General features: G+C 46.0%; 1 protein-coding gene across 4 annotated transcripts in view; it reads right to left on the reverse strand.

The window, feature by feature from the left end:
• Nucleotides 1-2,842: 2,842 nt before the first annotated feature.
• The window catches only part of INPP5A (inositol polyphosphate-5-phosphatase A), a 239,861-nt gene continuing 229,889 nt past the window's right edge, over nt 2,843-12,814 (reverse strand). For 3 of the 4 annotated variants that reach the window (XM_083741100.1, XM_083741101.1, XM_083741102.1), the window contains 3 exons: nt 6,765-6,833; nt 5,107-5,143; nt 2,843-4,836 (listed from right to left, as the gene is read on the reverse strand). In XM_083741100.1, coding sequence (XP_083597226.1) covers nt 4,787-4,836; nt 5,107-5,143; nt 6,765-6,833 — 156 coding nt within the window. In that variant the 3' untranslated portion in view covers nt 2,843-4,786. Of the gene's footprint in view, nt 4,837-5,052; nt 5,144-6,764; nt 6,834-12,814 lie in introns of all 4 variants that reach the window. The other variant, XR_014564893.1, reaches the window with a different exon arrangement.

Below are 12,814 nucleotides of genomic sequence, written 5' to 3' on the forward strand. Positions count from 1 at the left end.
AACATTAGTCTGCTACTGATTTCAACAGGATTGCTTTGGATCCAACCCCGATATGTGCGAGTTTACTTAGGGTGCAAATGTTTTTAGTGGTCTTTCCACCCTAGCAAATCAAGGATTTAGGCTTCGCATATTAATTCATACCACTTGCTTCCCCCACCCCTTGGTTGAAGGGAAGACGGAGCGACTTGGGAAATTTTGTGTATGTGTTGGCTTAGCCCCAGCTCTTATAAAAGGGTGAACTCCTTACTCGGGCGAAATCCCACGTAGATCCATAGGTAGCCTACCTCTCCCCTCCCCCCGTAAACGGTTCCGGAATAACAGAGGGGAAAGGGGAAGAGGGCAGGGGATTTATGAGGATGTTCTACATTCTCCCGATGAACAGAACACGTAGGAAAAAGGAAAATAACGAGTGACAGGTTGTTCTTGAATATGCTCCTTTTTAAAAAAAAAGTTTATCTGCATTTGTTTTTAAAACGCGTGCCTCCGTCTGCTCGTGTGCAGCTAGTTTACTAGGACCTGGAGCAGAGCGAAGTTCGTTTTGGATGGGAACGAGGCTCAGCTCAGAATAGTGGCCAAATCACACTTGTTGTCGCGCCTAGTGATGCGATCTGTGCGGTGGGGAGGGGCGGGACTCAATGGGCTGACCCTGATGTAAATTACCCAGTTACCTCTTGACACCACACTCGCTGGTTTAACCGTTTGGAGGCATCCCACGAAAGAAGCACGATCGTGCCTTTTCCTCGCCGAGAGCCAGGATCGAGTCCTCTTAGGTGACGTTCCTCCTCCATCTGCGCCTCTCTTTCAGAGTTTCAACCCAATTCCCTTAATTATAAAGACCGAGAAATGCTAGAACTCTTGCGCAGGAGCCTTCTTAGGACCCGGAGTTTTTTAAAAAAGTCTTTTCCCTGGGCTTCGACTCGACCTTCCTCAACGTCAGAGAATGTCCGCGATTTAATTGATTGGAAGGGTTGACCCCAATATCTTCTCAGAGAACTCGCTACCCTCTGACTTGGCCCGAGGTCCAGGCGGCCGTGTATTGGCACCTGCAATCGGTTTTGCAGATGCAGCACGACGGGGTTTATCGATCCATCGGGATTGTTTTGCGGGTGTTGGCGGACTTGGTTCGCTTATTCCATTTATAGACTACCATTTCCTTCAAGGTGGTGTAGCGCATGGGTCTTCCACCCCCCGCCAATTTTATATTCACAATAACCCCGTGAGGTAGGCTAGGCTGCAAGATAGTAACTGGCCCAAGGTCGTCCAGTGAGCTTCATCCCCAAGTGGCGATTTGAACCCTGGCCTCCTAGGTCCAGCACTCTAACCATCACACCACACTGGCTTTCAACAGACTATGCAAGGGCTGAGAATTAGTTGTACATATATTTTTATTGTATCCCAACGAAGATCAAAGCAAGCTCCCTGCAGGCTTCAGATGACTCAACCAGCTGCTTTCTAGACACGTGGTCGTGCAAGAAAGAAACCAGGCACTTGATCTTATGATGCTCCGGTGACCCTAATTTAAGTGGAAACCGCTTGAGAATGGGAAAGGGGAAGGGTTTTCTGCCGAGAACAGGATGATCTTAGAGATGGAGACTCTGCAGGTGCCCAGGAATTCCACAGGATCCTCCTTATGACACGGAAGTGTTGTCCTGTAACCCTTCCCTAAAGCGGAGCGGGGGAGCAGCGAGGAGGGACCATGATTAAAACTGGCTTCTTCCTGTAACCTCTTAAAAGGACTGCCAGCTCTCCAAGCAAGTTTTGCAGCACCTGCTAGGGATGTGTTCTGTTCTCAGTAGGACGGACGGTGGGAAGAACTCCCCAATCAGAGATGCAGCTTTAAATAGCTTCCCTGCTCCCAGGGCATTTAATATGGGCATGATCTTGATGGGATAGCCCAAGCCCCTTAACTAAATGCTTATTAGGGACGCGGGTTTTTTGTTTTTGTTTTGCTCTTCTCTCTCCCGAGGACCTTACGTGCGTCAACTGAGAAGTCTTATCCTGTTCCAAGTTATTTCCGCGTAAAGGATTGCGCTGCGCCCCCCCCCCCCAGTACTTAGGTTGACACCTTTCACAGGAGCCAACCACGAATCCCCGCAATAAAATATTTGAGCCCCCCCAATTTTTTTTGATAGGCATTCCCTTTCAAATGCTGTGCGTACTGTGTCATGTGATAGATTATGCGGTGCGAGGCTTATTTTATTCAAGTTGGCACCTCAGACACCTTGTTTACCTCGGCTTCGAAGCTGGCGAAGGCGTGTCCCGTTGATGAACATCACTAGGGCCCGCAGCCCAAGTTGAAACTGGTTTACTCGGGAGTGAGCTTCATTGAGTTCCCTGGAGTTTGCGCCTAGATAAGTATTGCGCCTTATTTCCGTGCGTTTGGGTGTGAGAACAGCCTCCTCCAACCGGGTGTCCTCTAGACGTTTTGGGCTGCTCTCCTGACCACTGGACAAGCTGGCTGGGGGGTTTTAGTCGAAAATATCCGAAGGGCAAACATTGGAAATAATTGCTTCCCTTTTCTCTTGGCCCCCAAACAAGGCCCCTCCCGCAATACCTCGTCTGAACATTTAAGTTTAGCCGGACAATCCGGTCTTGGCCCTGGAGCCCGCGGGGCAATGACCTGTGATCAGGGTATGTCTGAGCATGTACAGAAGCCCAGTCTCTCCTCTCGGCCATCGACACCCTTGGCGTTGGAGGATGAGAGAGAGAGAGAGAGAGAGACGCTTGGACCCCAGACGTTTGGAAATGCAGCTTTGCGCTCTCCCCGCTTTTCCTGAACCGTTTCTCTTGCAATAGCAACGCCGATAGGAAGAGAGGCAAAACCCCAAGAGACACGCAGCCGTCTTCACCATGATCAGTTTTATTGCTTGAGAACCAGAATGCTCATTTCAAAGTGAACAGGCAAACATTACAAACTTTCTCCCAATCCCCGCGTAGTTTCTCTCCTCCAGCCTTACACGGGTCTGTACGGATACCAGATTTGGGGGGTGAGGGGAGAGCGTGTGCGCATCAGTGACAGTACCCAGCGATGGGGAGGTTACTCTGATTTTATCGGGGAAGGTTCCTCCTCCTCCCTTGCTACGCGTGGGATTGATTTACACACCCACATCCCCAAGGCAGCATCCCGCAGCTCCCGCCATTGCCCGGTCCCTGAACTCGGTAGTGTTCTAAATTAAATCAATAAAGCCCTCCGCTTGTGTTTCATCAACAGGCTCGCTAATCGCCTTTTAATGCTTTATGGGGAGAGGTGTGAGCTGAGAGAAATTGGGGGGGGGGGGGGTGCTGGGAAGAGCTCCAATCAGAGTGAAGATTTACAGACTCTTTGCCCCCCCATCTCTCCCCCCCCCCAATTTCTCCCCTCCCTTAGCCATACTCAAAAAATGCTACCTGACTGGGGCTGAACTGCCTTTTTTGGAACCTTCTTCCTATCTTCAGCTAGAATACTTGGCACCAGAATTTGCTGCATAAATATGTGACTACAGTTGGCAGATGATGAGTGAGGTTTCTGGCTCTCTTCATATATAAGTACTGTATATATACACACACACACTGGTGAAAGAAGCCCTTTGGTTGGGCTGGCAACTGGGGGAAGCTTGGAAGTGGGTCTCTCTGCTTGGCATTGGGCTCCATGGGGGTGACAGGTTTCCCAAAGGATGCCTCCAGGCTCCACCCCAAATTCCATGGTCTGCAACTCTGAGCAAGTAGGTGTAGGGCTGCTGTAAGGCCTACTCACACTTACTTCCAAGTAAACACACTCAGGATTGGGGTATTAAGTCTATTTTCAGATCAAAGTCAATGTGTTTCAGGATTGGGTATCAGTGGGGAGAGATACATTTTTCCCTCCACCTGGATCCTAACCACACACCATTGTTTTTGGAAATTAAAACCTACTTGGGGAAAACCCAGTGGGATTTACTGCCCCTTGACTAGTCTGGGCTGGTGGTGGGGAGGAGGAGGAGGAGGAAAGGCTATTTTGTAGCAGGAAAGACAAACGGTTTGTAATTATAAATTATTATTTCTATATCTGTGTATATATATCTCTATACACACTCACATACAAATATATAAATATATACACTTATAGAAAGCAGCTGCTGTTGTGTGATTCAAAAAACCATGGAACATGGCAGTATAGTAAATAACATGAGAAAACAAAACAAAAAAGTCTATAAAAATGACCAGGACAGAACAAAAAAACCCACCCTGCAACCCTCCCCCCCCACTTCAAAAAAATCACAGGGACCATAAATCTTGGTTAACATACAATAATAACACACCAGGACTTCTATACAAGGCAAATGTACAAAATCCCAACCTTGCTTGAAGCTAGAGAAGGGTGATGAAAATTGATTGTTTCTAAATGTTGAATATTATATATATTATATATAATTTCACATTGACAGACTTTAAAAAAAGAAGGAAGCAGAGTGAAGTCTAAAACACAGTACATCGCGGCAAACTAGGTTTTGTTTTTGTTTTGGCAACCAGATTGTGGCATAATATATGCATCTCCATATAAAAATAAAAAAAAAACAAAACAAAATCCACAATTGATGTCACAGGAATATTTACGAGAGGGTGAGGTATGAGAGGTTTTTCTCTCTTTTTTTACTTGGGGCTTTAAAGCCCAGACTCCAAAGAAAATAGTGTATGATCAACAGCCTAAAATAAAATAATAACCATAACATTAAAAACAATAACGTGGCACGCTGGACTCCGGAGGATGAATAGAGCTGTCACGGTATAAGCGATGGGATGCATCTCAAGTCCTTCCTCTTCCTCCTCACTACAAGGAGCTTTCTCGAAAGATCTTCTCGTTTCGGAGGCATCTTTTCCCTGTTTGCAGAATTGATTGGCAGCTGTTTTTTTTTTCTCTATTTACTTTAACAGACTAAAAATGAAACAAGCAAATAAAATAAAAAAAAGGCCCCACCAAAAAATATGGGGGCCGGAAGGGAATAAATAATAATAATATTTTTTTTAAAAACCGCGAAAGCAAAGAGGGGAGAGAGGAAGGAGGAGGTAAGGAAAAAAATCTAATGTGATATTTACCACCACTACATCACTGCACGACACAACACTTGTGCACATTGGCAATAGGTTTACCTGCCCCCGCGGCTATTCGGAAGGACAGGAACACGGGCTGGAAGGAGGGAGAGAAAAAAGAGGTTAGAAGGTGGAGCCCAAGCAGTCATCGACGCCGCCTCCCGCCTCCCTCGTCGCAGGCACCCCGGCTTCCTCCTCCCCGATTCCCTCCCGCTTTGCTTCTCATGGGGAACACCGGCTGGGTCATCCTCCGCCTCCTGGAAGAGCCACGCGCGTCTTCCTTGGACCCGCCCCGAGCTCGTGCGTCTTTTCCCGGGGAGTAACCGCAGTGCCTTACGCGCACCAAAGCAAGAGTTGACGCCTGTTTGAAGCCGCGGTCTCCAGGCCTCGGCAGCGAATCTCGCTGCAGTCGAAATCAAGCAGGCTTACTTTAGAGTAGGATCGGGCGGCTCTTTCGGAGCGAGCGCCCCGTTACCGGGCTGACCTGCAGGCCCCGACTTTTAACCAGGTTTACTCAGGTCCATTGATTGCCATAGTAATAGTAATCAATTGCCATTGATTATTTTCAGGTTTGTATGTAAAACTGGGGCGGCGCCAGTCCCCCACTCCCGCCAAGAACCTCATTTTTACATCGGATGACAAACTAAATATACTCTTTCTGGTTAGCTAAAAAACTTAGGTCCTTCTATATATATCCAAATATCAGTTCAAACACAGGGATGGATGTTCCTTGCCCAAAGGGGGCGATTCTTACACTCTGGGATATCTAGGCTGCCCTCCTACAGGCACCCGGAGTTCAGTGCGTTACCTCGGAGTAAGTGCCTTTGAACGCCTTGGCGCGTCCCTCTGCGTAGGATTGCGCTAGTGCAGGTCTCGCTAGCTGGATTGAGGAAACGCGTCTTTTAAGACCGCAGGCTTAAGTAGCCATTAATGGGTTGACGTGTATGTCGAGAAGCGAGATCCGCCCTGGGAAATCAGGCCTGAAGCCTCTTCCTGCTCTGTCCGTTTCTGAACGCACAGCCCACTCCAACGAAACCGAAGCGGCGTGGCTTTCGGATCCCTGACTCTGGCACCCGGGAAGCGAAGCCTCACCGTTTGCTCGGAGCGCGCTTCCAAGGGCGCGTCAGGCTTCTTTTACGCACCTTTGGAGTCGGATACTATCCGCTCTGAGGCAACGTGATTAGGCGGACTGACTGCTAGGGATCGGGGCGTTGAGGGCTCGGGGTACTTGCTAACCTGCTGGTAGCGGTAGGTCCTCATTTTCGGATTTTAAAAGTGTGTCTAAGCGGGGAAGTTTATTTCAATAGTTTTCATACCCGGACCAGAAAATAAAAACGCAATGGTCTTTCAGATCCGGGGTCCCCTTAACGCCAGGACACTGAACTTCACGCTCTTGATCTTGCCCCTCCCCTTTGAATCTCAACTCGCCCCAAGGCACAGAAAACTCCGAAAAACGGACGCCTGTCGCCGCGCTCTACTTCCTACACGTGGGTTTCAACTTCTGATCGTTTGGTAGCGCCTTCCAGGCTCCCCAGCTCCCGTTTTCTAACCCGATCCTACGCACGTTTGCTGGAAAAAACCAGCCCAATACTGATCCATGGGACTCCTTCCAAGCAAGACGGCATCTCTCCTGCAAAGAGCCACCGCCGCCCCACCCACGCCCCCTTGGCCCGCCACAGACACGCGTTCATGCAGCTGTCAGGATGGGACGCGCTTACCTTGTGGTCCCCCATGCAGACATTTGGTCCAATATGGTCGTACACCACTTGCTTCTCATCGTTTTCTGACTAGGGTAAAAAGATAAAAAGAAGCCCGTAGTTCGGAGAGGCTTTGCACCGAGAATGCAAAGTCGCAGGTATGTAAATGCACACAGCAGCCGAGGGGAGCAGCTACACACATCGACATCCGGGAATAAGGGCCGTTAAAATCAATAGATCTCACTGACAAGGAAATGTATTCAGAGTCCTTGTACCGTTGCACCCCCCCCCCTTAAATGTTACTTCTTTAGGCACAGATGGCGAAAGCCAGCTGGGTGAATGCCAACTTCACATATATGCAAAGAATTGCAAGATCTGCTCCTAGGCATTATTAACTCACAACACATGCCTGTCTAGGAACACAATAACTCTTACCCTACTTAGGCAACAGGCCTAGACCCACTTACTCAAGAGTAAACCTCACAGAATTGGCTGAGACTTAATTCTCAGTAGACACGTGGGACTGAGTAAACTGTATTTGGAAAAATTCTGGTGACTTTACCGGAAAGGTCTCCTTTTATTAGATCGTCATTGCACTGCAAGCAATTCCTACTTTCTCATTCCGTATCCCTGTTGTTGTGCTACTAATACATAGCCAAAGCCCAGCACATTTAAATGCCACTTATTTCAGTGAGGACAATGAACGTAAGTTAACTCCCCTTAAAAAACAGGCCTTAAAAATGCTCAGCTTTGGCTTTCTCAGGTCAGTAGTCAGAAGCAAACCTTCAAGGATGCAGCTGCCAATAGTGCTCTAGAAGGGGTGTTAGCGGATTGGAAGCTGTTCCTCAATTGCTACTGTGGGTCCAAATATTAAAGGGAGCACTTCTTTCAGTACCAACCTGCTCAAAGAGAGCCAGGCAACCATCCTATGTGTTCAGTCTTTAGAGGGGCATCATGTATTGAGTGGATGAAAAGTGAGGGCCTACTTTGTGATAGCACCCTGACTGTGGAATACGCCCCAGAGGAAGGTAAGCCTAGTGTCGACACTGTACTCTTTTCAGTGCCAAGTTAAAACCAGGCATTTTAGATCATTATATCTTTACTTGTTTGTTCTTTTTATTGTAGCTTTGTTTCTTTTATTGTGGCTTTGTCTTCACAAGGGGTTTTTTTATTTTGTTTTGATAATTTTAAAGTTTGCTTGCCTGCTGCCCTGAAGTCTTTTTTGAACAAAGAATAGTATGTATGTTTGTGTGTATATAAAAACAAACTTTCTGGTTTACACTGGCCAATTACTTAACCAGTTAATTTAAAAAAATAAATCTGTATTTTGATGCAGGGTACTCTGCTTCTGCATTAATGAAGACTGGTTTCTCTTAGCTAGCTACCAAAGGCTGTAATCTGACATACAACCAGTGGGATTCCCTACAGCAGGAACGGTGAACCTGTGGCCTTCCAGATGTTGTTGGACTCCCAATTCCTATCAGCTTCAGTCAATGTGATTATTGGATGATGGCAGTTGTAGTCCGGCAACAGTTTCCTCCATTCCTGTACTGTAATCTTTGGGTTGTAAGGCTGAAATCCTTACCTGCTTTCCTGGGAATAAACCCCATTGAACTTAATGGGACTTAGTTCTGAGCAGGCACGGGCAGACTCACACTATAACTCATAGACACCCCAGTTCCTAACCACATTTATGGGGCAGGAAATCACAACTAAACTAAATGCAACTTCTAGGCCGGTTTTAAATTGGGGGTGTTCTACACAACACTTCAGTCCACATCCTTAGGCTACTCCCAAGCTGAAGGTACTTGTCAGTCTTCACAGTTCTTAAACTCCTATTTTTCAAATCCACAATTAAATGCCTTAATCGATTAGGGGCACTGATAAAGTGATTAATGCTTTCAGCTCTAATCCTATTATTACCAGATTTGGTATCAACCCTGTTTAGATCTAATTAGGGTCTTCTGTTGCACAGAATTGGAAACACTGAGGAAAGGAAATGGATTTAACCCCCCCACCCCACCCTACATGTGGTCTTTTATGAAATATATTTCCCCCTCCATCAGATATATCAATAGTAAACATAGTATGTTTGGGATTCCCTATGATTTCAGTGGAGCTGGCTTTCAACCAGATCCACTTAAGAATGAAAGCTGGAAACATCTGAATCAATGGGAGTCTTGCTATTTATTTAAATGTATTTTTGGATTTTTACATAAAAAACCGCCTCTCAAAATGAGGTGAATGAACAATATCCCCACCGCTTGATTTATTTCCACTCTGTTCTTTCCTGGCACTTTATTCCCTTTATCCTCCTCTCTTCAAACAAATAATGAAATCGACACAGCTTTTGCTACTGCATCGACTATTACATCGACCAACGCTGACCATCTTCTTTGTTTATCTAGCATAATGACCCTGCTAAAGCAATCACTTAAGAGGGAGGTAGAGAGACTGGCTCTGACTTGCAATTTCTCAGGCTGGTTAAACTGCGAGATAATTAAATCTGGAGCCCACACCCTTCTCCCCAGATCTTCCATACATACATACATGCAACCGCAGCTGTGCTTGCAAATAGTTTGCCATCCTCATTTATTTCTGATGAAAAACAGTCAAGCTTTCCCTCATCTGTAATCAGTCAAGTTTGACTGAGGAAGAACTTTATATATAAACAGCCGCATTTGGGACTATAAAGTTAAAACTGAATTATCTTTAATGCAGTAAGAAAACTTAAGGTCATATTTGCTTTCTAGCATGCTTGCCTGGGAATCTATCTCTGTATCTATCCACACACACACACACACACACACCCTCCCTAACCTTCTGCAATTGTATGCATGAACACTTTCCAATATTTCAAGTTCATAATGCCACCGCCATCGGAAGTGGAGATACATTCATCAAAAGCGACTTGATAATTTACAAAGGCAGCGTCAAATTGTGGATTTTCGAGTGCATAATCTTTAGACAGATAAACAAATTACAGCAGCGCACAAGCAGAAACACGCTCCACTCAGCTGAGCATTCATTACGCCATGCTCTCAGGCAGTTCTGTGACTCTCGAGCAGCGGGCAACCTTTGGTGTGTTAGGGCTCAGCAAGCATAAAATAACATGCTGGGGAGGTAACCGACCGTGGCATGATAAATGAGGTTGTGCTAAAGCTGTTTACAGCCCCATGTCTGTACAATCTGTAAGGAGCCTACTGCATGGAGTCTGGTGTTTTGGGCTCCCTGCTAATTTGGGCACGGCTAGAAGCTCTTGCCCTGTACAAACAAAGGAGCCCAAATCTGCAAAAGCTAAACTTGCTTTTTGGATGTGGTGGGGAGAAACACTGGGTGAGGCTCAACTAAGTTTTACTCAGACTCATTAAAAGCAATGGACCTATCTTAATCATGTTTGGTAATTTTTTTTTGGGGGGGGGGTCTACTCTTAGTTGAATACCACCCATTACTTCTACATTCATACGGCACTTTGAAAACTAGCGGAGCGCCTTACAATTTTGCTTGTCCCCATAAATCGACTGGGGGTGTAGGTGACTATTATTCCCATTATACAGGTAAGAGAACTGAGGCCAGGGGATAGTGACAACCCAGTGGCTTGTTCTGGCAGGACTCCTGTGCAATTGACAGCTATCTTACCCACCTTGCAGAAGTTTAGCAGGTGTAACTTTCACCAGATGCCCTGAAAATCTCCGTGTTAAAATTTCTGCCTTGCCTGCAGGCACTTTGAAGGCACTGAAGCAGCAGCAGAGTAAGGTTTCCACGTACTTAATCCGACATCGCAAAATTAGCTGCCAGTCGAAAAAACCCCAGATTTGTGTTGCTGGGTTAAACTAGCAGGAGAGCCACAGCACCTTTGTGACTCATGGCTGCCACATTAATCCGCAGATATCACATAGCATATATTGGGAGTTCTCAGGTGTTAAATAAATGTAGCTTTTAGAGTACTGGTGTCTTCTAAATGCTTGGTCAGTGGATTGGGAGAAACAATTCTGCATATGCTTCCATTGAAAAATGTATTATTTTATTTTCAGCACATGTTTTAATTCACAATATTTATTTTGCTTAGTGGTCCAACAAGATAGGCCACCGTTGTTCTCAATCTACAGATGGGAGAATTTAGGCTGGAGGTGACACCCGAAGCTGCACAGTGAGTGACATGGGTGGGGTTTGATTCCAAAGTTTAAGTTATTATTTATTATATTTTTAAGGTCTTCGTCCAACCATTGTTCCCAGGTGGGTATCCAAAGAATTAAAAACATAATAGAATTATCTAACTCACCGTTCCAGTACAATATACTAGCAATATAGAAATCAGTGACAGCCAACCATCTCTTTAGTCTACAAAGGCCAGCTGGAAAAACATACGTCTTTAACTGTGAGAGTCAACAGTATGATGCAGCAGCAACCAAAAAAAGCTAATGCAGTTCTAGGTTGTATCAATGGAAGTATACTGTCGAGATAAGGGAGGACATAGTACCACTGTATTCTGCCTTGGTCAGACCACATTTTGGAGTACTGTGTCCAGTTCTGGCCACTACGATTTAAGAAGGCTATTGGCAAGCTGGAACATGTGCAGAGGAGGGCGGCCAAGATGACAAAGGGTCTGGAAAGCAAGCCTTATGAGGAATGGTTGAGGGAGCTGGAGATTTTTTAGCTTGGAGAAGACTTAAGAGCTGATACGACAGCCAACTTCAAATATCTGAAGGAATGTCACACAGAAGATGGAGCAAGCTTGATTCCTGCCGTCCCATACCCGAACCAGTGGATTCAAATGACAAGAAAGGAGATTCTGATTAAGCATTTGGAAGAACTTTCTGATTTTAAGAGCTGCTAAACCATGGGATGGGCTACATAGGAAAGTGGTGTGTTCTCCTTCACTGGAAACGTTTAAGCAGGTTGGAGGGCCAGTTGTCGGGGACTGTTTCCCGCGTCTGACACTGGAGGTGAAACATAGCCATCATGGCTAGTCATTGTTTGATATCCTTCTCCATGAATTTGTCTAATCCTCTTATATAGCGGAAGTGAGTTCCATAGTTTAACTATGTGAATACAGTGGTACCCCGCAAGACGAACGCCTCGGAAGACAAAAAACTCGCTAGACAAAGGAGTTTTTCGTTTTCTTAGCCACTTCGCAAGACGCATTTCCCTATGGGCTTGCTTCGCAAAACGAAGCTTGCCCCGCAAGCTCCGGGGATAGCGGGGAAGTGCAGCGAGTCTTCCCCTCTGTCCCCGGACCTGTTTAAAGCAAGGGGTGGCAGGGAGAAGATTGCTTCTCCCCGTTGCCTGCCCCGCAATCTCCGGGGTCAGAGGGGAATGCGTGCGGTGCTTCCCCTCTGTTCCCGGACGGTCTCCATAGGAACGCATTGATTGATTTTCAATGCACGGTTTCCTATGGGAAACCGTGCTTCACAAGACGAAAAACTCGCAAGAAGAAAAAACTTGCGGAACGAATTAATTTCGTCTTGCGAGGCACCACTGTAAGTACTTCCTTTTATCTGCCCTGAATCTTCCAACATTCACCCCATTGGATGTCTATGAGATTAGTGTTATGAGAGAGGGAGAAAAACTTTCCCATCCCCTTTTTTCCATGTCATGCATAAATTCTTATAAACTTTACCCTGTTACTGAGTGGGAAAAACATATCACCAATGAGAGGAAGTGCCATAATCGGGAACCTAAGATCGGGTAAGCATAATTGCTCCCCATCTTGTTAGCTGGCTGTTGTGTATAGTTTGGCCAGGTTCCCCAGGATATGCCTTCATGTGTTTACAGCGGTAGCGAGGATGGAGGAGATGTGCCCAGAAAAGAATAATGGGAGGGCATCTGGGCTGTGTTCCTAGTCTTGTCAAATCAGGCTCATGAATGGGACGGTGAAATAAAGGAAATTTCCTGGAAGTCCCAATTCATTAGAATGCAGTGCAACCTCATTTGTTTCAATAGCCTAGGGGACATTCAAAACATTTGGATAATATGTGGGAGTGCTATGTACATTGGATTGCACTGATGTGGAATTATATAGAGTGTGCACCATGAATGGATTCAGATAAGGAGACCTGGCTAACCCAAGA

This window comes from Podarcis gaigeae (genome assembly GCF_964106915.1).
Source record: "Podarcis gaigeae genome assembly, chromosome: 5".
NCBI lineage: Eukaryota > Metazoa > Chordata > Lepidosauria > Squamata > Lacertidae > Podarcis > Podarcis gaigeae.